Source organism: Giraffa tippelskirchi, chromosome 2 (assembly GCF_054371585.1).
Source record: "Giraffa tippelskirchi isolate mGirTip1 chromosome 2, T2T-mGirTip1v1.2.pri, whole genome shotgun sequence".
In the NCBI taxonomy this organism is placed as follows: domain Eukaryota; kingdom Metazoa; phylum Chordata; class Mammalia; order Artiodactyla; family Giraffidae; genus Giraffa; species Giraffa tippelskirchi.
This window is the reverse complement of record NC_137276.1, coordinates 38551461-38575277: the sequence shown is the minus strand read 5'-3', so window position 1 is coordinate 38575277 and position 23817 is coordinate 38551461. Positions and strand designations below refer to the sequence as shown.

At 41.0% G+C, this 23817-nt stretch overlaps 1 protein-coding gene across 10 annotated transcripts in view; it reads right to left on the bottom strand.

Annotated features, from left to right (window-relative positions):
* Nucleotides 1-23817, bottom strand: part of PANK1 (pantothenate kinase 1) — a 110443-nt gene that overhangs the window by 18469 nt on the left and 68157 nt on the right. For all 10 annotated transcript variants that reach the window (XM_081555759.1, XM_081555722.1, XM_081555732.1 and 7 more), the window contains one exon: nt 6516-6868. In XM_081555759.1, the coding sequence (XP_081411885.1) occupies nt 6516-6851 (336 nt within the window). In that variant the 5' untranslated portion in view covers nt 6852-6868. The remainder of the gene's footprint in view (nt 1-6515; nt 6869-23817) is intronic.

Genomic DNA, 23817 nt, shown 5'->3' with positions numbered 1-23817 from the left:
ACTGCTTCCCACTAGCTAGCTATTTTACACATGGTAGTGTATTTATGGCCATGCCACTCTTCCAATTTATCCCACCCTTTCCTTCCTCTCCTGTGTCCACAAGTCCACTCTCTATGTCCTTTTCTCTATTCCTGCCCTGCAAATAGGTTCATCAGTACCGATGGATATTTCTGAAGCCTGAGATCATGCACCCCCCTACTGAGAAACAGAAATACTAGTCACTTTCATTGAGACCTATGGAGACCTCCCTTGAAGGTCTTTCTCATCCAGGAAATAGGACAGGCTCCCAAGTGTAAGCCATGAATCAAATCATTACTTGGACAGCATGTTCAGATCCCAGCTACAGAGAAATGCTGTTTCTCAGGACTTAGTTTTCTTTATACTGGGGGTAAACAAAAATAAATGCTGCAGGAGCCAGTAAAGGAGTAAAGTTCCTTGATTAAATGTTCAAGTAACAGAAGGATGGGGATTGTGGCACACAAGGCAATCCACATGTGTTTAAAATTCACTGCAGCCCATGTGATAATGGGGGCTCAATGTTGCCAAATGATCATATTTCTCAAAAGTCAGAAATCTAGATTTTTACGTGAAAACTTCCAATTTTTAAATGCTGGCACTTAGTTTAAATTATATATATATATATATATATATGGGCACCATAACAGCTGTGGGCTACATCTGACTTCCCACTGCTGCTGCTAAGTTGCTTCAGTCGTGTCCGACTCTGTGCGACCCCATAGACGGCAGCCTACCAGGTTCCCCCATCCCTGGGATTCTCCAGGCAAGAACACTGGAGTGGGTTGCCATTTCCTTCTCCAATGCTTGAAAGTGAAAAGTGGAAGTGAAGTCGCTCAATCGTGTTCAACTCTTCACGACCCCATGGACTGCAGCCCACCAGGCTCCTCTATCCATGGGATTCTCCAGGCAAAAGTACTGGAGTGGGGTGCCATTGCCTTCTCCGTCTCACTAATAGGCAGTAAATTCCTATGAATTTTATATGTATTCTTAATGGTGATCTCTATAATGGGTCTTAGATGACGGCAGATCTGAAATATCAGATGCAGCGAATATGCAGATGAAGCTTCAGTTAATGTGAACATAACCTTGTCACTAAGGTGTGTTGGAAAATGTTTAACAATTAGCTCTCTGGTAGCAAAAGCCCTGGTTTATAGCATTTACCAATTTCAGTTGTATCATCACTCCCACCATGGCCAGCTTCAAGCTGCCAACACAATGTCACTAAGCACAATGTCACTAAGCACAGAGTTGGGAAGACACGATGGGTTCTCATGAGCCAATAGGAGCTGACTCCAGCACACCATTTCATGTAACTCTCCTTAGCACTTTCAGAAAATATGATTTACAGGACTTCCCTGGCAGTCCAGTGGTTAAACCCTTTGCTTCCACTGCACTGGGCAGGCACCAGGCTCAATCCCTGATGGGGAACTATGATCCCACATGCTGCATAGTGTGGCCAAAAAGAAAAGAAAGTATGAGTTCTGCCAGTTCTTAAATCATTAAGTTTAAACTATTCCCCAAACTTAAAAACAAGAAATCAAAATTAGCCCTAAGACTCCAAGTCTGTGAATAATGGGGATAGGGGAAGAAATAAAGTAAAAAAAAAAAACCACTTTTTTTTTTTCCGAATTATTACTATGATAAACTAATTCTGTTTTGCCCATTCCCAAAGTCACCCAAGCAAGCATGGGTGCAGTGGGGATTCTCAAATTTTAGGCACATCAGAACACGTGGAAGCTTTGTTAAATTGGATTGCTGGGCCCCCACTCCCAGAGTTTCTGATTGCCTGTCTAACAATATCCCAAGTGATCCAGATGCTGCTGGTCCTGCGACCACACAGACTTTGGAGCTGAAGAGCTGGTATGAATGCATGATCACACCACAGTACAGTGACAACAGGCCTTCAATAAAATCACATACTCTCCCCAATACCAGCTGTCCTCGTTAACTTTCAGGGCTCTTTTCAAGAACCCGATGAGATGGCTGTGTGAAAATGCCTTGGAAACATGAGTTACACATGAGTTATACAACTTATACAAGTGGTAAAATAATTCAATCGTCTTAAGTTGAAATACATTTGGAAACCCATTTCTAAACTGAAGGCTCTCATTTCTCAAAGGAATTCAGTGATTCCCTGTATGCTGAAATTAGAAAAAAAAAATACGGATTCTAAACACAAGACATGTTGAGGATACAATTGTAAGAGGTTCTCCTTATGTGCTTCCCTCTGTTAAAAATAACTAAATAGCAAAAATTATTATATATAAGATAGGCTAAACAAGAAAGTCCTACTGTATAACACAGGGAACTATAGCCAGTATCCTGTGACAAAACATAATGGAAAAGAATATGAAAAACATGTATATGTGTATCTATACAGAGACTCTTTCTGCTGTACAGCAGAAATTAACACACAATTGTAAATCAACTAGTGAAAGTCGTGATTCTTTACCAGCTGAGCCACAAGGGAGGCCCAATACTGGAGTGGGTAGCCTTTCCCTTCTCCAGGGGATCTTCCCAACCCAGGAATTGAACCAGGGTCTCCTGTATTGCAGGTGGATTCAATTAGATTCAACTAGGAAATCAACTAGACTTCAATACAATAAACTTTCAAAGTAACTAAATAAATAGCTGAATGAATAAATAAATAAATGCATTCATACATACATATGCATGTTCATAAATCTGAAAAAAAACATCCCAGGAGGTTTCATGCCTGCTCTCTATGGGAGTATGCTATGGACCTACCCCATTACACCACTCTCCTGCCCTTGAGAAATGAGTCACTAAATTGTTTATCACAAAATGAATAAAAACACATCTGTATGATACCCCATACTCCCCAAAGTGCTTTTGCTGACACTGGCTCCATAAGTCATACTGGGAATGGCAGAAAAGGTTATCTTAGTAAGCTCAAGAACAATCTGCATATAAAATGGTTGACTCTGAACTATAGATTACACTCGGGGCTCTTTGCTCCTTACACAGGAGAGCTAAGAGAGACCTGAAAGAATTGAATTTCAAATATGTTTTGTGACTGAGAAAAATAACAAAACCTCAAAGATGGCCTCTTCCTCCTGATACCCAATGATAAAAGGTGTACGTGAAGGGCCAAAAGGATTGAGCCAGAATGAAGCGGAGGTGTCTACCAAAGCTTATGCTCCTGTAATATCACAAATCTGTTCCTGGACTAATAATAGGAACCCAGCTAATAATGAATGGTCCACTTAGATTCAGAATTTTACATATCCACAATTACCTTATCCCCTCCTGATGATTTTTTTTATTAACTTTTTTAGATTGTGTCATTGGAGACTTCTGGCTTAATAAAGGCCAATTCTTAAGTCCTCACACCAGGCTCTGGTTGGCTCTATTACATCCTTGGGCCCAATGTTACCTCATCCCACAAAGGCCCTCCCAGTATTCCCTATCCCCTTTACCCATTTCTTTCCCCCCAACTTATCACCATTTGATATGCTCCATATTCATTTATTTGATAATTGACCATTTCCCTGCTCTAGAATATAAGCTCCAGTGGGGCACGAGCTTTGTTTTGTTCAAAATAGTACTTGTTGCACAGAAAGAGCATGGTAAATACGTGTTGAGTGAGATAATGAAAACTTATTAGGAAAGAAGATGATAAAACCTATTCTTCCTCACAAACTCTGAAAGGATCAGGGTGTATCACTTAGTGTACTGACAAACAGGCTATAGGAAGAGACCTGTCTTCTTCAATTCTGTCTTCACTTTGGCCAAGACTGAGTATGCAAACAGAAGGCAGCCCATATATTGATACTTTCTTTTATAGATGGCTGGACTGTTAGGCAAGTACTCCAGACTTGCTCCCTGCACCAATCTGTTTATTAGGCTCCAGCAGCCTGAAGGAACGGAGGCTTCTTTATTTTGGTTAAATAAGACATGACCTTTCTCAGGTCAGAACCTTGAGAAACACACTTGCTCATGGCCAACAGAAACTGAGTAACTTTCTCCCGGGACACTACCCCAGAGGAGGGATAGAGCCTTTGATGGAGCTTGCTTAAATGCTCTAGGTCACCTTGGTTCACTTCAGGCTCCCTAGAAGAGATGGACACAGGCAACCTTGAGGGACCTGGGGAGCTCATAGCACTAGCAGTGTGTCAGCATCTCCTGAATCAGAATTGAGCTAACACTCAGCTCTCACCTAAGGGGGCACTACGAATGCCTCTTCATGGCTCTTTAGCTTTAGTTTCCTTATCCTTGTAGCCACCTTCTGCTACTTTCTGAAGATAATGAAACTGAGTCCCACAGGAGGGACATGATTTATCCAAAGGCACCCAGCTAGTTAAATGCAGAAACAGCATTAGAATTCAGGACCAGTGTTTTTTCATTTATGAATTTGCACTTAATTTGCATGCTCCTAGATCTCACCCTTCTCAGTTTCAAAACTCTTCAATTATTGGGCTCCAAAGAGAAGAGTGAAAAAGTTGGCTTAAAGCTCAACATTCAGAAAACTAAGATCATGGCATCCGGTCCCATCACTTCATGGCAAATAGATGGTGAAACAGTGGAAACAGTGGCTGACTTTATTTTTTGGGGCTCCAAAATCACTGCAGATGGTGACTGTAGCCATGAAATCAAAAGACACTTATTCCTTGGAAGAAAAGTTATGACTAAGCTAGACAGCATATTAAAAAGCAGAGACATTATTTTGCCAACAAAAGTCCATCTTGTCAAGGCTATGGTTTTTCCAGTAGTCATTTATGGATGTGAGAGCTGGACTATAAAGAAAGCTGAGTGCAGAAGAATTGATGCTTTTGAACTGTGGTGTTGGAGAAGACTCTTGAGAGTCCCTTGGACTGCAAGGAGATCCAACCAGTCCATCCTAAAGGAGATCAGTCCTGAGTGTTCATTTGAAGGACTGATGTTGAAGCTGAAACGCCAATACTTTGGCCACCTGATGAGAAGAGCTGACTCATTTGAAAAGACCCTGATGCTGGGAAAGATTGAAGGCAGGAGAAGAAGGGGACGAAGACAGAGGATGAGATGGTTGGATGGCATCACCAACTCAATGGACATGAGTTTGGGTAAACTCCGGTAGTTGGTGATGGACTGGGAGACCTGGTGTGCTGCAGTCCATGGGGTCGCAAAGAGTCAGACACGACTGAGTGACTGAACTGAACTGAACTTGGTGGAGAAAAGATTCCATGGATCATTTAAGTAAGTGGCAGCATCAAATTCTACTGCTGGGTAGGGAACATGGACACAAAAGGAAAAGTCAACACCTGAATATAATCAATCTGATTGAAGAGAATGCTCCAGGGCTCTATTGCTAGCTCTTGTAGAAACTACTTATCGATGAGATAAACGAAGCTACTTTTGATTGTACAAATAAATTTGCATTAGAGCTTTACTAAATACAATGAATAAGGCATTGATTTACTAATTTATTCATTAATGATAGTTTCTGGCAAGACTAATCCCAGAATCTTTCAACCCTTCCTTCTTTTATGTTCAAACACTTCTGTTCATTTAAGTTTCTCTATTATCTCTATTATTTTTCTTTCTTCTCATTGTATTCCCTGTGAGACGAACCTAGACAGTAAAGAGATTATCCTGACTATAGAAATGGGGAAATTGGAACACAAGTGTTAGGGATTGCTTAATAAAGAGGAAGTTAGGACTCTATGTCACTCATCCATATCTTCCTCCATTTAGCCAACTCTGTCAAATGTAAATAAGCAACACAGAGGCAGAATATGCTGCCGGTCAAGATAAGGTATTATTTATTTATTTGGCTGCACCATGTGGTGTATGGGATCCTAGTTTCCTATCCAGGGATTGAACCTGCAACGTCTGCACTAGAATTGCAGAGTCTTAACCACTGGACTGCCAAGGATGTCCCCAGGATAAGGTACTATTCTTATTATGTAGAACCATACTGCCTAAATCTTGTTTATTTATAAAGGAACTCACCTGTGAATAATATCAAAGATTTCATTTTTGTTTGTGAGCAAAACTTCTAAAGGGCATTCATAAAACAGAAAAGACACAGAACAAATGGGCAGAAAGAAGTAATCATTTTTAGTAAGATGTATAAAGTCTTTCCTGCAGGCCTCAGCCTATATATCTATGAAACTGGCACAATAATTATGTTTTTCACAAGACTCAAGAGTCTGTGGAAAACTAAAATACTTCAGAAGGTGATTTACATCACCTTGTCTTTAGCACATTGTGCAAACGTAATTGAAACAAAAAGGGTGAAGAAGGCAGCTAATATTTATTGAGCATTATAAGTGCCAGGTACATATTATCTCCCTCAGCCCTATGAAGTAGGAACTATTTTTATTTTCACATAGATGAGGAAGCTGAAGCAGTGAGAGGTGAGGCAAACGTATCCAAAGTTGCAAAGCCTAGTAGCCTAGTTCTTCCATAGGAGACGCCATGCCCATGGGCATGGGAGAGGTTTCTTTTGTTTAAGAGGTGGTTTTGTGGTTTGCACAGGGCTAAAGCGGACATACCGTTCTGAAATCCTCTTCGAACTTGAAAGCCCCGCCTCCCGTGGCACAGAGCGTGGTGTGCAGGCTGGAGAAGTTCTTCTCGCTGCCCATCTGGATGAACTTATGCATCGCGCAGCTGGGGAAGCGGATGAAGTGTAGGTTCCCCTTCCGCCCACACATGGTCAGGTTTTTCAGTTCCAGGTGGACGTCCCGGATCCCGGTTTTCCCATAAGCCGTGTTAGAAGTCAAATACTTCCTGATGCTCTTCAGGTTCTCCACCTCCTCCTGCTCTTCTTCAGCTGTAATATCCTTCGGCTCAAAGTAGACCAATTTAACCAGCGTCCCACCGATATCCATGCCGAACCACGGGAACGCTAGGGGACAGAAAGACAGAGTGACCATGAATTCTGTACATTCAAGAAATAGTCAATAAAGAAATGCAGTGGTGTCGCATATGTATGCACATTTACCATTCAATTTACCGGAATTCTACTATAGGTGCCTAAAAGAAGAGACAGGCAATGTGAAATACACGCTTTAAAATGTGCCCATGATTCTGCTTTCATCCCACTCAAGAGTTGGCCTCAGAATTGACTATGAGATAAGAATAGGATTCTCTAAGGCAGTCTCAATTGCCGCTTGCTTCTCAGGGCTCCAGAATGTCACCAAATGGAGTGCAATTTCAATACTTAGAGATACATATTTTGCATACACTCTGGCTCCCCAAAGCTATTTTATCAGAATTTCAACAAAAGAAACAACGATCTGACACCAGAGGAAACGCTATGCTATCTGTATGTACCAAGAGATGGTATGTTGACCCGTAAGCCTCATGCTCTCTTCCCAGAGCACTCTTGGATGATAATCTTCACGGTATACAATTTGTGCCTTCATGAGCTGACTTTTATACAACATGACTCCACTGCTTCACTCAACAGAATAAATAGGAAGGAGAAAGGAGAGACAGGGGGTTATAAGAGCTGCGGGGCAGACATGATGATTCCAATGGCAACAGGCTTCTCAAAAGAACAGATCGAATTACAACTCATTCCTTTCTTTACTAAGGAAGAGATTCTCTCTCCATCTCCAGTTGCCCACCCAGAAGTCCTCACCTCAGCCCTGTGTCTCCTCCCCCCATCGATTCTGATTTAATTCTTGGGGAGGCCCTAGGCATGAGTATTTTTTTAAGTTCCCCAGACGTTCCAGTTTGCAGGTTTGCAAACTGCTAAACAATGAGAACCATGACCACTGATGGTCAAGCCTACAAATAAGCACAGCTCCTGACCAGGTCTACAACACAGAGGCATGTTTCGTGTAATATATATATATATATGTATATATATATATATATATATATAATCTGCTGGAGAGGCTTACCTATGACAAAATGAATTTCCATAGTAATTATTTTTATTGTTATTGTGAGGAATGGGCTGAGCTCCCTGAACAGGCTGACTTGATTTAGAGTCAACCTGGAAAATTAATACTGGACTGTCAAATGCTTTGTAGCAAACACAGGGCAAACCCAAATGGGAATCTGAAATTTGGAGATCCCTTTTCATCTTCCTCAGTAGGCTGTATGGGCTAAATCTGAACCTTACAGTAAAACTGAGTTTACATTCTAAATCAACTATAGTCAGATCTAAACTAAAAAAACACAAAAACTGAGTTTAAAGACTCAAGAAGTTAAAGTGGCTTCTTTCAAAAAGCTTATTTTATTCAGCCCTAGAGTACAGCCATTTGAGCCCTGGTCAAATTGTGCACATTACACCTAGAGACTACATTGCCAGCAACAGAACTAGGACTGAGAGGAAGTCTTCTTTCTAGGCAGCCCCACTATTTAGCCCTCTCCATTGGTACACTGGGAAGGGAGAAGGAAGGAGTACATAGGAGGAAGCCATTCCTGCCTAGAATCTTCTCTCCTGTGCTTGCCTGTTGTCATTTTAGTTCTGATCCAAGCCAGCTACTCCACACTTGGTAAGCAGTAACTCTAATGATAAATCCCAAATTCTCTAAAAGATTAAGAATAGGAGGGACTTCCCTGGTTGGTTCAGTGGCTAAGACTGTGCTCCCAATGCAGGGTGCCCGGGTTCAATCCCAGATCAGGGAACTAGATCCCACATGCTGCAACTAAGAGTTCTCATATGCCATAACTAAAGATCCTGTGTGCCTCAGCGAAGATCAATGATCCCTCGTGCCACAACTAAGACCCGGTGTAGCTATATAAATAAATTTTTTTTTCTTCAAAAACATATTAAGAGAAGCAAATTCTGGTAACAAGACTGTTAACAAATGTCCTCTTATCTTTGCAGAAGTTTGCAAAGCAAATCCCACACAGCTCAGTGTAGACTGGGAAGCTTGCCCATCCTAGCAGGAGAGAACAGAAACCTGGGAACAGTTCATCCCTAGCTCACAGATGACGTTTCTTGGTCCAGTCTCTAAAAATCACTGTCAGCATGGCCCACAGTGTGCATGCGTGAGTGCTCAGTCACTTCAGTTGTGTCCGACTCTTTGTGATCCCATGGACTGCAGCCCACCAGGCTCCTCTGTCCAGGGGATTCTCCAGGCAAGAATACTGGAGTGGGTTGCCATACCCTCCTCCAGGAGATCTTCCCAACCCAGGAATTGAACCCATGTCTCTTATGTCTACCTGCACTGGCACGAGGGTTCTTTACCACTAGCGCCACCTGGGAAGCCCAACCCACAGTGTAATAAGTAAAGCCCATATTCAGGATTCCGAACAACTGCTTCCCAGAAGCAGCAGCCAGTAACTAGCTCACATTAACTCCCTTCACCTCTCTGGATCTCAATTTCCTTATCTGTGAAAGGAGCGGATTGTGTAAGAATGGCTTCCAGTTCCCTCCCTCCCATAAACTTCCCAAGGATTGTTTTTTAAGAAACACATACACAAAAATCACAACCACCCACAATCAAATAGGCCAACTAGAGCCCTAGTTTTAAACCCCACTGAAATTTACTGTAGTATGCCAACAGGTGCCCAGTTATGCAATCAAGGTTGCAGGTATAATCCATTCTTATCCAAGTAGGAAGGACACCTACTATTGAATAGGATAGGAGAAGTGTATTCTGGAATACTGCTAGGATAACCATTTTTGAAAGACTCTGCCAACATCTATTAAAAGCACACATACATCTAAAAATGCACATAATTCCTCTCTTGGACCATATTTTTTAAAGGACCAGTATTTGAGAATGGGTATAAAGAAGTTTATTGCACCCCTTCTTGTTGACTAGTCACTAAGTCGTGTCCAACTCTTTCGTGACCCCAAGGATTGTAGCTAGCCAGGCTCCTCTGTCCATGGGATTCTGCAGGCAAGAATACTGGAGTAGATTGCCATTTCCTTCTCTAGGAGATCTTCCTGACCCGGAGATCAAACCCATGTCTCCTGCACTGCAGGCAGATTCTTTACCACTGAGCTACCTGGGAAGCCCACTGCACCCCTTACAGTGGCCAAATGTAAGAAAAACAAAAAAGCAAGATCAAAACAAATGGGAAACAACATACATGCCCTTTAACAGAGAAACTTCAATAAAGTATGACTTTCCAAAACATGGGCTATTAGGCAGACATTAGAAAGAATGAATGAGATCAATACTAGAGATACCCCCAATCTTCTGTGAATGAGAAAAACAAGAGATACCTAGCAGTGTAAATAACTTATTAACTCCATCTGGTTTGGAAAAGAAAGGAAGGGAGAAAGGAAAAGAGGAAGGAGGAATGACGGACAGTGGGCAGGCAGGTGGAAGGCAGACCCCAAGTGTTTATGATTATATGAGCCCACAGGAAGGTAGAGAAGGCTACCCCTACAGGTTGTTAATACTGTCGGAGGATGGTGGGATAAGTAGATTGTACAGGTAGAGGCTAGAAGTCAGAGAAAAGCATGAGAAAATTCTATACTTAGAACTTTCAGTACATGAAGAAGTAAAATAAGAATTCAGTGATAATGGAAAATAAGACATCTTAGTGCAGAATGGACAGAACAAGTTGTATGTAACCCAGAAAAGCCCCTGTGGCCTTTATATGGTTGGCTGTTGTTAATTTAAGTACAGGCAACTGAAAAGAGGTCTCCGTCTCCCTTTTTAAAATGTGTCTAGGGACAGCTAATTTAAAAATTATTTATAATTCCAGTTTCTTCTTCCTGCGTCACCTCCTCCATTTCAAAGCTTTTGTTAGCAACTCAGCAAAACAGTGGGGGAAAGTGTAGAGTTTTGAAAATTCAGTTAAATGTCATATCAGCAGTTTGGGTTAAGGTAAAAGGAAATAAGGATCGGAAAACTATAGTTTAAATGGCAATAGAAATTGCTTTCACTTACTATATTCATTCCTTACCTTCATAAAAAATTAAATGCCCTTCTATTCACATTTTAATGCTTTTATAGGATACTATTATATTTTAAATGTTCAGTTTTATTTATCCTCCTGATATCAAGGGCTACCTAAATGATAGCTCCCATATACAATCTGTGGTTGGAGACAGAAGACAAAGGGAAAAAAGAAATCCGAATGCACCCACCATCCATGACTCATGTTTTCTTTAATCCAGGGTATGCAGATGCTTTGATAAATTCAGCTGAACCACTGATAAGAATCTCTTCTGTGTTTGCCAGAAGTGATGCTCCTTCTAGATACAGAATGTCTGCATTCATTCTTTACTCCTCCCTTTTAAACCCAGATGCCTTTTTTTTTTAGTTCAGAAGCCTCTAGATCAAGAGGACCCACATCTAGAGTTGATGTCAAAATTACTTTGTTTCACCCCCTAATTTAGTGCCAACTGTGCATCATCTAGGTTCTTTGACTGGGTGGGACTGTGGGGTTCTCTCCTTTGGGGAGGAGATGAGTATTTCACATGGAGGAAGGAGAGTGAGCCACATACCTGGGAATGAGAAGAGCGCCTTGTGGTAGTCACTAGTGCGGCTGGTCCCCTTCCCTCCTGGCCCATGGGGTCACACTGCAGGTCCTGGCCACTTTCTAATGGAGCTGGGCAATGTACCTAATCTAGCTAGTGAGTTGGGAAAGGAAATGGTGTGTGTTACTTTCAGGCAAGAGCACTTACGGCGAGTGTCAGAGCCTGCAGAACTCCTTCTCTGTTACCATAACCAGCAGAATTCAAGATAACGTTTGTTCCATCAGCACGGATGCAGAGTGAAGATGAGGCAGATTGGAGCCCCGGTCACTGTCAATGGACTTACAGTGTGAAGGAGAAATAAACCTTTGTTGTTTTAAGGTACTGAGATTTGGGGGTTGTTACTGCAGGATGATGAAATGGTAACCCACTCCAGTATTCTTGCCTGTAGAATCCCATGGACATAGGAGCCTGGAGGCTACAATCCATAGGGTCACAAAGAGTAGGACATGACTGAAGCAGCTTATCACCACTGCAGGATGATCTTGCCCGTCCTGACTAGTATAACTTTTCATCAAAATCTTTGGCTGGTTTTTCCCTTGGAACCCTCCCTCTCTCCTGTAGAACCAGATCCAGGGACTGTCAACATTGTTGATAAACATGTGGTATCTGAGTGTTAATAAAAAGGTATGTAGGCTCTATTGCATTTATTTGCCTGAAAACTTCTCCAAGCACAAACCTGATTTGGTTATTTGATAGTAGTGAAAACCCAGAAATGAATCTATATCCTACATGGTGTGGTGAAAATATTTTTGAAATTTTATTGGTGGTCAATGGCTTTAAGACAAAGCCTATTTCTTAAAGACCTTTTCAGAACACTAGAATAGTCTCTGAGGGGGTACTTATGCTTCCTGCAGTAAATTGCAAGGGTTACACAGTGAGTTTCTAATAGTATAAATGAGTAAAGACTGAGAAGAATCCAAAATCAAAAACAAACACAGACACAGAGAGAGAGGTTTCCTACCAGTCAAAGGAAAAATAGCAAAGAGCTAAGGGAGCCTGACATGAGAAAATCCACCTCCTTTCGAACAACCTGCAGAGCTTTAAGGTGTTTCTGGTGAGGCAAGTTTCCTACCATCGTTATTTCTTCACGTGTGTAAAGTCGGTGCTCAGTATTCAAGATTAGTTCCCCTGTGCACAGGTCTGACTCAGCAACCTGCTGCTGTCATGACAGTTTCACAGTTTTCCCTAGGTTCACCAAGTTGAAATTTGTTGTAATAATTGTGAATAGGGAGCAAAAGGACTGAGTTTCTTTCCCCACTCTTTGTTAATAGATCATCAAGCAAACTAATAAATAGGCGGGAAAGAAGTTTGAGGATTGTGTAATCAACAGAAAAAAGAGACTTTTCAAGTACTTTGGAAGATATTTTTATACTATGAGAATACCGTTTATGTTCAAGTTGCCTAAGGACCTCTGCAAGTTAAAAACACCATTAATAACAACTTTAATTTAGATCCAAGTGTGTTATACAAACTGTATTTCTTTAAAAATTTCCTCAGTGCTAGCCACCCCCTCACTGTGTCTAAATTTGATTGATAGCATAATGAAATTCTCTGCTAATGTATTCATGGAAGCATTGAACTTTAAGAGGTGGAAGGGATCTTTGGTCAAATTCAACACTTTGTTTACAGATAACAAAATCAAGGTTTGGAAAGATCAAGGGATTACCCAAGGTTGATCACAGTAGGTAACAGAACCTGTTTTCAGTTTCATGAGCCCACATATTCCCCATTTCGCTAGGCTGGTCTGAGTTGAGTTGTCAGTCACAAACAGAATGATTGTAGGCAAGTTTTTTTCTTGAGCCATTTACTAATCTGTAAGATGAAGTAGACTAACCCAACTAACTAAGGTTTGTTAAATTCTTACATTTCATCATCCCAATTACACATATACAAAGTCCTCCAAAAGCATGCTTTTAACAGCATAAAATATAAGAGTTGAAAACCTAAGAACTATTTAAGGACCTTGAAGAAAATGGTAAATGTAAAATTTAATAAAAGGGTTTCCATAACATTGTGAAGAAACCCATAATTATTGTACACAGAGCAGTCTGCTAAACATTAAAATACTCGATGCAAAGAAACTTGAGTCATGGTTTCTTTTAAATTAATGCATACTCGATTTCTTGAAATTTTAGTCATACTGCAACCCACTCCAGTATTCTTGCCTGGAGAATCCCATGGACAGAGGAACCTGGCAAGCTACAGTCCATGGGGTCGCAAAGAGTCGGACACGACTGAGCAACTAAGCGCACCACAGCACAGCACAAAGGTATCAGAACACAAGCACTTCCAGAGTAGGAATGGGAATATAAACGGTTGCAATCTTCCTCTGGGCTATTTGGAAATACATATTAAAAAGCACCAGATTCCAATGCTCTTTGATACACTGGTTCCACTTTACCCTATAGAAATAATTATGCATGCATTCAAAAATTTATCTTAAAAATCATTAAAGTTGTACTACTACTACTGAGGAAATGAATTTAATGTCCAAAAATAAAAGGTTGGTTATAGATGATTATCCATTAACACAAAGGAACAATATACCACCATCAAAATCATTTTGTAAGATAGCAATTAATGATGTGAGGAGAATGATCATTATATATTATTAGGTGAAAAGTGCAGGTGATTAAATGGTACATTTTGTATATACAGTTTTGTGTAAAAATTAAACAGTTATTTGTTTCCAGAAAACAAGACTATAAACTTCAGGACAAAATGTTAACAGGCATTATGGATAGTGTGTGCTAAGTCACTTCAGCCCTTTCCAACTCTGCAACCCTATGGACCATAGGCTCCTCTGTCCGAATGCTTGAGTGAGTTGCTGCTGTGCCTTCCTCCAGGGGATCTTCCTGACCCAGGGATCGAATCCATGTCTCTTATGTATACTTGCATTGGCAGGCAGGTTCTTTACCACCAGCACCATGTGGGAAGCCCATTATAGGGGGCTTATGGTTTTTTTCTTCTTCTGGCTTTGCTGATGGGATGTTTTTCAATTTTTATAATCAGTATGTTTAATCTTCATAAGCAGAGTTATTTTATAATTCTCAACCAAAACCTTCTCTGTAATGATGCAAAAGCAAAAACAAAAAAGTTTTAATTTCACTTCAATGAACAGAGAGCAGATCTGTGGTCTTGCTCATGAAAAAGTGTGCCTGCATTTCCTCATCTCAACAATTTGGATTACTCATCTCAACAATTGCTTTCTCAAGCAAAATTCTGCTCATGCTTGACATGAGCAGAATATTGGGACTCTCCTCTCCCAAGGCAGGGGGCCTGGATTCGATCCCTGGTTGGGGAGCTAGTTCCCACACACTGCAACTAAATATCCTGCATGCGAAGATCGAAGATGCAGGGTGCTAAGATGGCACTATGAAGAGGATGTGATACACACACACACACATACACACACACACACACACACACAATCCAATACTACTCAGTCAAAATAAAAGAATTAAATGTTGCCATTTGCAACAACATGGATGGACTTGGAAGTTATTATGCTTAGTGAAATAACTAAACCAGAGAAAGACAAATACTGTATGCTATCCCTTATATGGGGAATCTAAAAATAAAACAAACTAGTAAATATAACAAAAAAGAAACAGACTCACAGATATAGAGCACAAACTAGTGGTTACCAGTGGGGAGAGATGGGTAAGAAAGGGGTAGGAGAATGAGAGGTACAAACCATTAGGTATAGTAAGTTGCAAGGATATACTGTACAACACATGGACCATAACCAATATTCTGTAATAACTGTAAATGGACTATAACCTTTAAAAATTGTGAATCACTATATTGTACACCTTTAACTTACATAATATTGTACAGCAACTATATTTCAATTTAAAGGTTGGAAACAAAAGAAAGAGGGGCTTCCTTGGCTGTCCAGTGGCTAAGACTTCACATTCCAACACAGGAGTGCAGGTTCCATCCCTGGATGGGGAGCTAAAATCCCACGCAACTTGCAGTCAAAAAACCAAAACATAAACAACAGAAGCAACATTGTAACAAAATCAGTAAACACTTTAAAAATGGTCCACATTAAAAAAAAAAATTTTTTTTTAAAAAAAAGGAATGACAGGGAAAGCCTGACACTCAAGAGCAGAGCTGTTTCACTAGTTAGATGCTTGACATCACCAGGGCTCTTTCAGGTAGGAAGAGACCTGATTTCCCCCACTGTTGGCAAGGCATACCCTTGACACCCAGAATGTTAAACTTGGAATTCAGAACACACTTAAGGAAGCACAGGTATGTTTGTGGGAATGGATCACCATGGCAAAGGGCCCACATCCCTGTGTGACAATAGCCCTTCTTCCACTGACAAGCCTCAGATGCCCATCAGTTTTCTCCCTCTCTCCCAGACAGGTGGGAAGGAACCAAACGGCCAATCATATTCTCATATGCAAAAGGGGAACAGAATAGTGAGAATAGTCCTTTCAGAGAATAACCCTTTCAGAACTCCCAAGGCAAGTAGAAGTATTACCACAACAGTCACCAGAACTAACTTCGGTATTTCACCACCTCTGCCATAAAGGCTCCAGTTAACTGTTAGGCACCATGGGTTACATGCCTACCATATTTTAAGCGATCACAAAAAAATCAGAAGAAAACATGAATTTTTCAGGTCAAAGAAAATGCTGTCATACATAACAACACATCCAACTTTATAGCAACAGTCGTAAAATGCATTTTTTTTTAATGGAGCAAGAGGCCCACAAAGTCAAGAATGCCTGAGATCCATGAGAGTGAGACTCTGTTTATATTCTGCTCTGTGCCCAACCCCAGGTTAGAAACGATGTGATACCCAATCAGGGTCTACTTTGCACATGCAATTTAAACTGGAGCTCTGTGATTTTCTTACAACTGTATTTCTTGAAAGCAACTCCCATTTTAGTATTTTATGCAACTAATTTTAAAGTCAAATGTTTCAATTATCTTTAGTTTTAAAAACTGACTGTGTAGGGACTTTCCTAGTGGTTCAGTGGCTGGGACTCTCCTCTCCCAAGGCAGGGGGCCTGGATTCGATCCCTGGTTGGGGAGCTAGATCTCACATGCTGCAACTAAACATCCTGCATTCAAAGATCAAAGATGCAGGGTGCTGCAACTATGACCTGGTGCAGCCAGATAAATAAATAAAGAAAAATAAATATTTTAAAAACCCAAACAACAACAACAAAAACTTTGACTGCCATCAACAACAATATTTCTCGAATTTGCCTCATCATAAAAAACATCTAAGGCACTTGTTAAAAATACAGACTCCTAGGCCATTGCCTGGAGAGCCCAGAGGAGGGGGACTAGAGGCAATGTTTTCAAGGAGGGTCCCCTGGAATTCTCATGGGTCAAGTTCAAAACCAGAGTTCTACCTGAATCGAAACTAACGCTCTTGAACGCTCTTAAGTACTGCACCACAATTTGAAAGTGCAAGTCCGAGTCTGAATGAGCTGTCTTTGCTCATAACTGCCAGGGAGCACAGGCTGACAACTGAGGGCAATGCACGGTAATGACCCAGCTGATGTCCCCATTCCCAGGAAGGACTTGGAAACATCTTATCGCTTGCTAATGAAATTATTTCTGGACAATTTATAACACGAGTGCCGCGGGTGATTTTCACATTTTAAATACAGCTTCTCAAGTTTCCAGTTATCATTCAACTGAGACTGAGCCCAATGGACATGGGTCTAGAAATGTTCCACATATAATTAAATTTCATCATGTGCTCCTCTCTCGCAATGACTTCCATTGTAAAGGTAACCAGGCATTCTTCCATAAAGAAGTAAGCTCTGGCAACAGCATTCAGGTATTTAGGTCAGGCAGGCAGATATTCTTTGATTTGCAACCCATGGCACAGACAACCACATGAAATCAGAACAAACAGGTATACTGACATGAAAGTTATGTCTCTTTTTTTTTAGGTTAAGATTTGGGAGGGGAAAAAAAGGCCTTGCAGGGCACCACTGTGGTGGCACCAGTAAATGTATTCTTAGCCTGGATCTGGGCCAGGAGGAAGTGGGGCCAAGTTGGAGCCAGACATGAGGGGACCCAAAATGTCAAACTCCCGAGGCTAAAACAAACTTTTCCTCGAGTCTCTTCCACGAGTTGCTGAGAGGCTCAGTGAGGTGCAATCTCTTTTCTAAGGTCCTGGAATCTCTCTCTCCATTCCACCTTCTTACAAGAAGTCAGAACAGCTAGGGCTGCCATTCCAGTGCCCATAAAACTCATCTTCTCGCCCTCACCCCTGAAGTCCAGCCCTGCTTTCCTGCAACAAGTCTTAAGGAGGAGAAATGAGAGGCAGATGAAATTTGTTTCCCATTCCATTGTAATATTCTCAGGCTGAGTGTATGTGTGTGTGTGTGTGTGTGTGTGTTGGGGGGGTGGCGGGTGTGTGTGTGTGTATGCATGCTCAGTTGTGTCCTACTCTTTGGGACCCCATGGACTGTAGCCTACCAGTCTCCTCTGTCCATGGAGTTTTCTAGGCGAGAATACTGGAGTGGGTTGCCATTTCCTCCTCCAGAGGATCTTCCTGACCTAGGGATCAAACCCGAGTTTCCTGCCTTGGGAGGAAACATTCTCTACCACTGTACCACCTGGGGTTGCAAGAGATGGACACAATTACAGATCTTTACGGTCACAGTCTCTATGTCTCATCCAGACCGTCTATCTTGCTCAATCTGGAGGCAAAAGAAGGTGAGTATCAACCTTCCATGTGGTCTTCACCTTTAATTACACCACTCTACTCATCAGAAATGGCTTTGGTGGTGGCTCAGCGGTAAAGAATCCACCTGCAAGGCAAGAGACATGGATTTGATCCCTGGGTTGGGAAGACCCCCTGGAGAAGGAAATGGCAACCCACTCCAGTATTCTTGCCTGGAGAATTCCATGGACAGAGGAGACTGATGAGCTACAGTCCATGGGGTCACAAAAAGTCAGACACGATTCAGTGATTAACAAGAACAATTCATCAGAAATACAGTCCATGAATTAAAAAGAAGATGCCACAATTTTGACCATGCAGAGATGTGCCAAGGGGACCTGAAGGCAGTGTACCTGTGTGATTATCTCCAGTGTGATCATTTCAGCCACCAGAGCTGATCCCAGCGTCCACCTAAGAATGGTTCTTCCAGCTACCTAATACCCTGCAGTGAAGCTCAAGACGGTAATCTCATTACCTCCTTAAACAAATCCCAGTTTGAATCTCCAAGAGGTTTAGCTTTGTCTTGACAAGCCACCAGAGCATGCTTAAATTTAATACTAGGGAGTGGTTAATTAAAGAGGCTTCAGGGAGAACAGCATTGCTAGGTGGCACTGCAGAGAACAACAGGGCTATGAGAAATGAGCTTTGTTCATTAATTTTAGCTGTGAAAGCCTGGCAAACCTTTCAGGTCTAGCTGGGTGGGGACTGAGAAAAGATGTGCTAACTGCTCACATGGCAATACAAGCTGAAATCAAGGTCACAAGGACCCTCCTTCAATGATCTGAGACCAAGTTATATGCTTATGCTCCCACCGATTCAGTGAACAGATACTTTGTTCTGTAGACTGGGAGGCACTATGGATGCAGCAATGAACCTGGTCTCCTGGCACTTACATTCTCCTCTGCAAAGACTGATCATTAATCAAGAACAGTCTGGAAAGAAGAAGTGTAAATTCCGCTATGAGTGAAATGCACATTGTCCTTGTACCAGACATTACTTAATTAAAACAATCCTTTAATATTTACAAAGGGCAGCAGTTCTATGCAGGGTTCTCTTTTAAGCACAGTGAAGTCTGACACTTCCCAGCCATTCAAGAACTTTCTAATTAAACTGCAGATAGAGTTTGAACCTACAAAATGTTTTAAAATCACAGGATGCTAGTGTTGGAGGGATGTAAGGGCACTTTTTTAGGGAAATGCACATCAAAACCACAATGAGTTATTTCTTCAAACCCACTAGGATGGCTATAATTAAAAAAATGGAAAATAACAAGTGTTGGTGGGGATATGGAGTAATGGGAACCCTCCTACACCAATGGTCAGAATATAAAACAGTGCAGTCACTTTGGAAAACAGTCTGGCAGTTCTAAAAGAGGTTAGACATAAGCTTGTCTACAATCTAGCAACTGCAGTCTTTGGTATATACCCAAGAGAAATGAAAGCATATGCCCACACAAAAATTTGTATGTAAATGATCAGAGCAGTATTACATATAATAGTCAAAAACAACACAAATGTACATCAATTGATGAGTGGATAAATAACATTGGACATGTCCATACAATGAAATATCCTTTGGCAATAAAAAGGAAGGAAATACTGATACATACTAAGACATAAGTGAAGTTTGAAAACACTATGCTAAGTGAAAAGAGCCAAACGCAAAAGACCAGACATTATATGATTCCATATACATGAAACATCCACAATAGGCAAGTCTATAGAGACAAAAAGATTAGTTGTCTAGGATTAGGAGTTATGGGGGAAAAGGGGAGTGATTGCTAATCAGGTTATTTTGGGGGGTGAGGATGTAGTCTAAACTTAATTGTGCTAATGGTTTCACTGTGAATATGCTGAAAACCACTGAACTCTGCACTTTAAATGGGTGAATTGTATATGTATATATCTCAATAAAGCAGATTTCATAACATATATAAAGCTCTGACCCAATCCATGCATTTTACCAATGACTTTTAAGATATAAATGCCAAATTATACATAGTTTTTGAAGGCAATCTTTCTAAAATGCATGACTCACTTCTCATATTCTTAAAGAAACATGAAGAAAATCTTAGCTCTTTTGATGACTTGGGGTCATGTGAGAATCAATTACTGTACCCACTATATACTGATGCCCTCAAGTACCACATAAACTTGTGCTTCCCAGGCTGCTATGGTTTGAGTATTCATCTATCTCTGTTATAGCTTTCTATGTCTTTCTTTTCAGCTAATGCTGTTAATTTCTTTGCTGCTGTCAGTGTACTGTAATGTCTATCTCTAACCTGCTATGTATGATTGCAGAGAAACCAGAAAATCAAGTCTGTTAAAGCTGTGACTTGGGTGAAAGTAAATAGACTCAAGAGAGTCCAGGAAGTACTCCAAGTGTAAAATACATGAGCATCTCCAACTTGATCTACTTTCCAACACTGATTTTTGGTGGCTCAGAACTGTTTGTTTCCTTCCAGATTCTCAGCTGCCTTCTGGGTTATGGCTGCCAAGATGCCAGAAGTGATGATCACTGTGATCAGCAGGAACAGACAGATGTAATGTCTAACTGGGGAAACAGATTCAAACTTAACAAATACATGAGTATTCAAAATATTTTATCTGTCTGGTGCCACTTAGTTTGGGGCATGGTGCCCTTCTCTATCACTAAGGTGAGACTGTTAAACTTTTGAGCATAGGAGCTTTTTTTTTAAACATCTTAACTCTGGATCTCAAATATGAAATAGGTAAAAACAATATCTTACTTAAGCTGGTTTACTTGACAAAACATATCACGTACTTAACGTTAAGTTAACCGATAAGAACGATGCTGTTTTGATGAACATAAAGACTGGAAAAATGTCATTTATGGATGACAGCTGCAGCGTCAGGAACCTCAGCATCCAGTTTATCTCTGCACTTTCTTTGGATTACAAAATATGGAGACAAATTTGAGTCACAGACAGTAGGCGTATATCCTAACTGGTTTTGCAGCAGTTTACCCTACAATCTCAGAAATTTCTTGAATCAAAACTGATGCAGTAGCTTGAAAAGATTTACTGGAAATGTATCACAAAAACCTGAATAGTAAAATATCTAACAGCTCCTCAGTTTACTTGGAATAAACATTTAAAAAAAATCAAACAGAAAGCCTCTAAATCTTATACATGCTAAAACTCTAAGACAACATAATCAAGACGCAACAGGTTATCCATTTACTTGTGAGAGCATTTGCCAACCAAATATGCCTAAGCCTTGCCCAAAATTTAATGGAGTGTGGTAAACGTGTGCTGAAGTACTAGCTTATGCAAATTTATGTGGATATGTGGGCACAGACACACAGGCCAAATTTCAAAAAATACTTCAGGGCTGTACACATGCCAATCAAAGGTTCTTTTTTAGGAATTCTGAAGAAGTTTATATCAGGGTCTATAAAAAAATGCAGCTGCATTGTAACAACTAATGTTCAGTTCAGTTCAGTTCAGTCGCTCAGTCATGTCCAACTCTTTGCGACCCCAAGAATCACAGCACACCAGGCCTCCCTGTCCATCACCAATGCCTGGAGTTTACCCAAACCCATGTCCATCGCGTTGGTGATGCCATCCAGCCATCTCATCCTCTGTCGTCCCCTCTCCTCCTGCCCCCAATCCTTCCCAGCATCAGGGTCTTTTCCAATGAGTCAACTCTCCGCATGAGGTGGCCAAAGTATTGGAGTTTCAGCTTCAACATCAGTCCTACCAATGAACACTCAGGACTGATCTCCTTTAGGATGGATTGGTTGGATCTCCTTGCAGTCCAAGGGACTCTCAAGAATCTTCTCCAACACCACAGTTCAAAAGCATCAATTCTTCGGCGCTCAGCTTTCTTCACAGTCCAACTCTCACATTCATACATGACCACTGGAAAAACCATAGCCTTGACTAGACGGACTTTTGTTGGCAAAGTAATGTCTCTGCTTTTTAATATGCCATCTAGGTTGGTCATAACTTTCCTTCCAAGGAGTAAGCGTCTTTTAATTTCATGGTTGCAATCACCATCTGTAGTGAATTTGGAGCCCCCCAAAATAAAGTCTGACACTGTTTCCACTGTTTCCCCATCTATTTGCCATGAAGTGATGGGATCAGATGCCATGATCTTAGTTTTCTGAACGTTGAGCTTTAAGCCAACTTTTTCACTCTCCTCTTTCACTTTCATCAAGAGGCTTTTTAGTTCCTCTTCACTTTCTGCCATAAGGGTGGTGTCATCTGCATGTCTGAGGTTATGATATTTCTCCCAGCAATCTTGATTCACTTCTTCCAGCCCAGCGTTGCTCATGATGTACTCTGCATATAAGTTAAATAAGCAGGGTGACAATATATAGCCTTGACGTACTCCTTGTCCTATTTGGAACCAGTCTGTTGTTCCATGTCCAGTTCGAACTGTTGCTTCCTGACCTGCATACAGGTTTCTCAAGAGGCAGGTAAGGTGGTCTGGTATCCCCATCTCTTTCAGAATTTTCCACATTTTATTGTGATCCACACAGTCAAAGGCTTTGGCATAGTCAATAAAGCAGAAACAGATATTTTTCTGGAACTCTCTTGCTTTTTCGATGATCCAGCGGATGTTGGGAATTTGATTTCTGGTTCCTCTGCCTTTTCTAAAACCAGCTTGAACATCTGGAAGTTCATGGTTCATGTACTGCTGAAGCCTGGCTTGGAGAATTTTGAGCATTACTTTACTAGCGTGTGAGATGAGTGCAATTGTGCGGTAGTTTGAGCATTCTTTGGCATTGCCTTTCTTTGAGATTGGAATGAAAACTGACCTTTTCCAGTCCTGTGGCCACTGCTGAGTTTTCCAAATTTGCTGGCATATTGAGTGCAGCACTTTCACAGCATCTCCTTTAGGATTTGAAATAGCTCAACTGGAATTCCATCACCTCCACTAGCTTAGTTCGTAGTGATGCTTTCTAAGGCCCACTTGACTTCACATTCCAGGATGTCTGGCTCTAGGTGAGTGATCACACCATCATGATTATCTGGGTTGTGAAGATCTGTTTTGTACAGTCCTTCTATGTATTCTTGCCACCTCTTCTTAATATCTTCTGCTTCTGTTAGGTCCATACTATTTCTGTCCTTTATCGAGCCCATCTTTGCATGAAATGCTCCCTTGGTATCTCTAATTTTCTTGAAGAGATCTCTAGTCTTGCCCATTCTGTTGTTTTCCCCTATTTCTTTGCCAGGATCGCTGAGGAAGGCTTTCTTATCTCTCCTTGCTATTCTTTGGATCTCTGCATTCAGATGGGAATATCTTTCCTTTTCTCCTTTGCTTTTCACTTCTCTTCTTTTCACAGCTATTTGTAAGGCCTCCTCAGACAGCCATTTTGCTTTTTTGCATTTCTTTCTCTTGGGGATGGTCTTGATCCCTGTCTCCTGTACAATGTCACAAACTTCCATCCATAGTTCATAAGGCATCTGTCAATCAGATCTAGTCCCTTAAATCTATTTCCCACTTCCACTGTATAATCATAAGGGATTTGATTTAGGTCACACCTGAATGGTCTAGTGGTTTTCCCTACTTCCTTCAATTTAAGTCTGAATTTGGCAATAAGGAGTTCATGATCTGAGCCACAGTTAGCTCCCAGTCTTGTTTTTGCTAACTGTATAGAGCTTCTCCATCTTTGGCTGCAAAGAATATAATCAATCTGATTTCGGTGTTGACCATCTGGT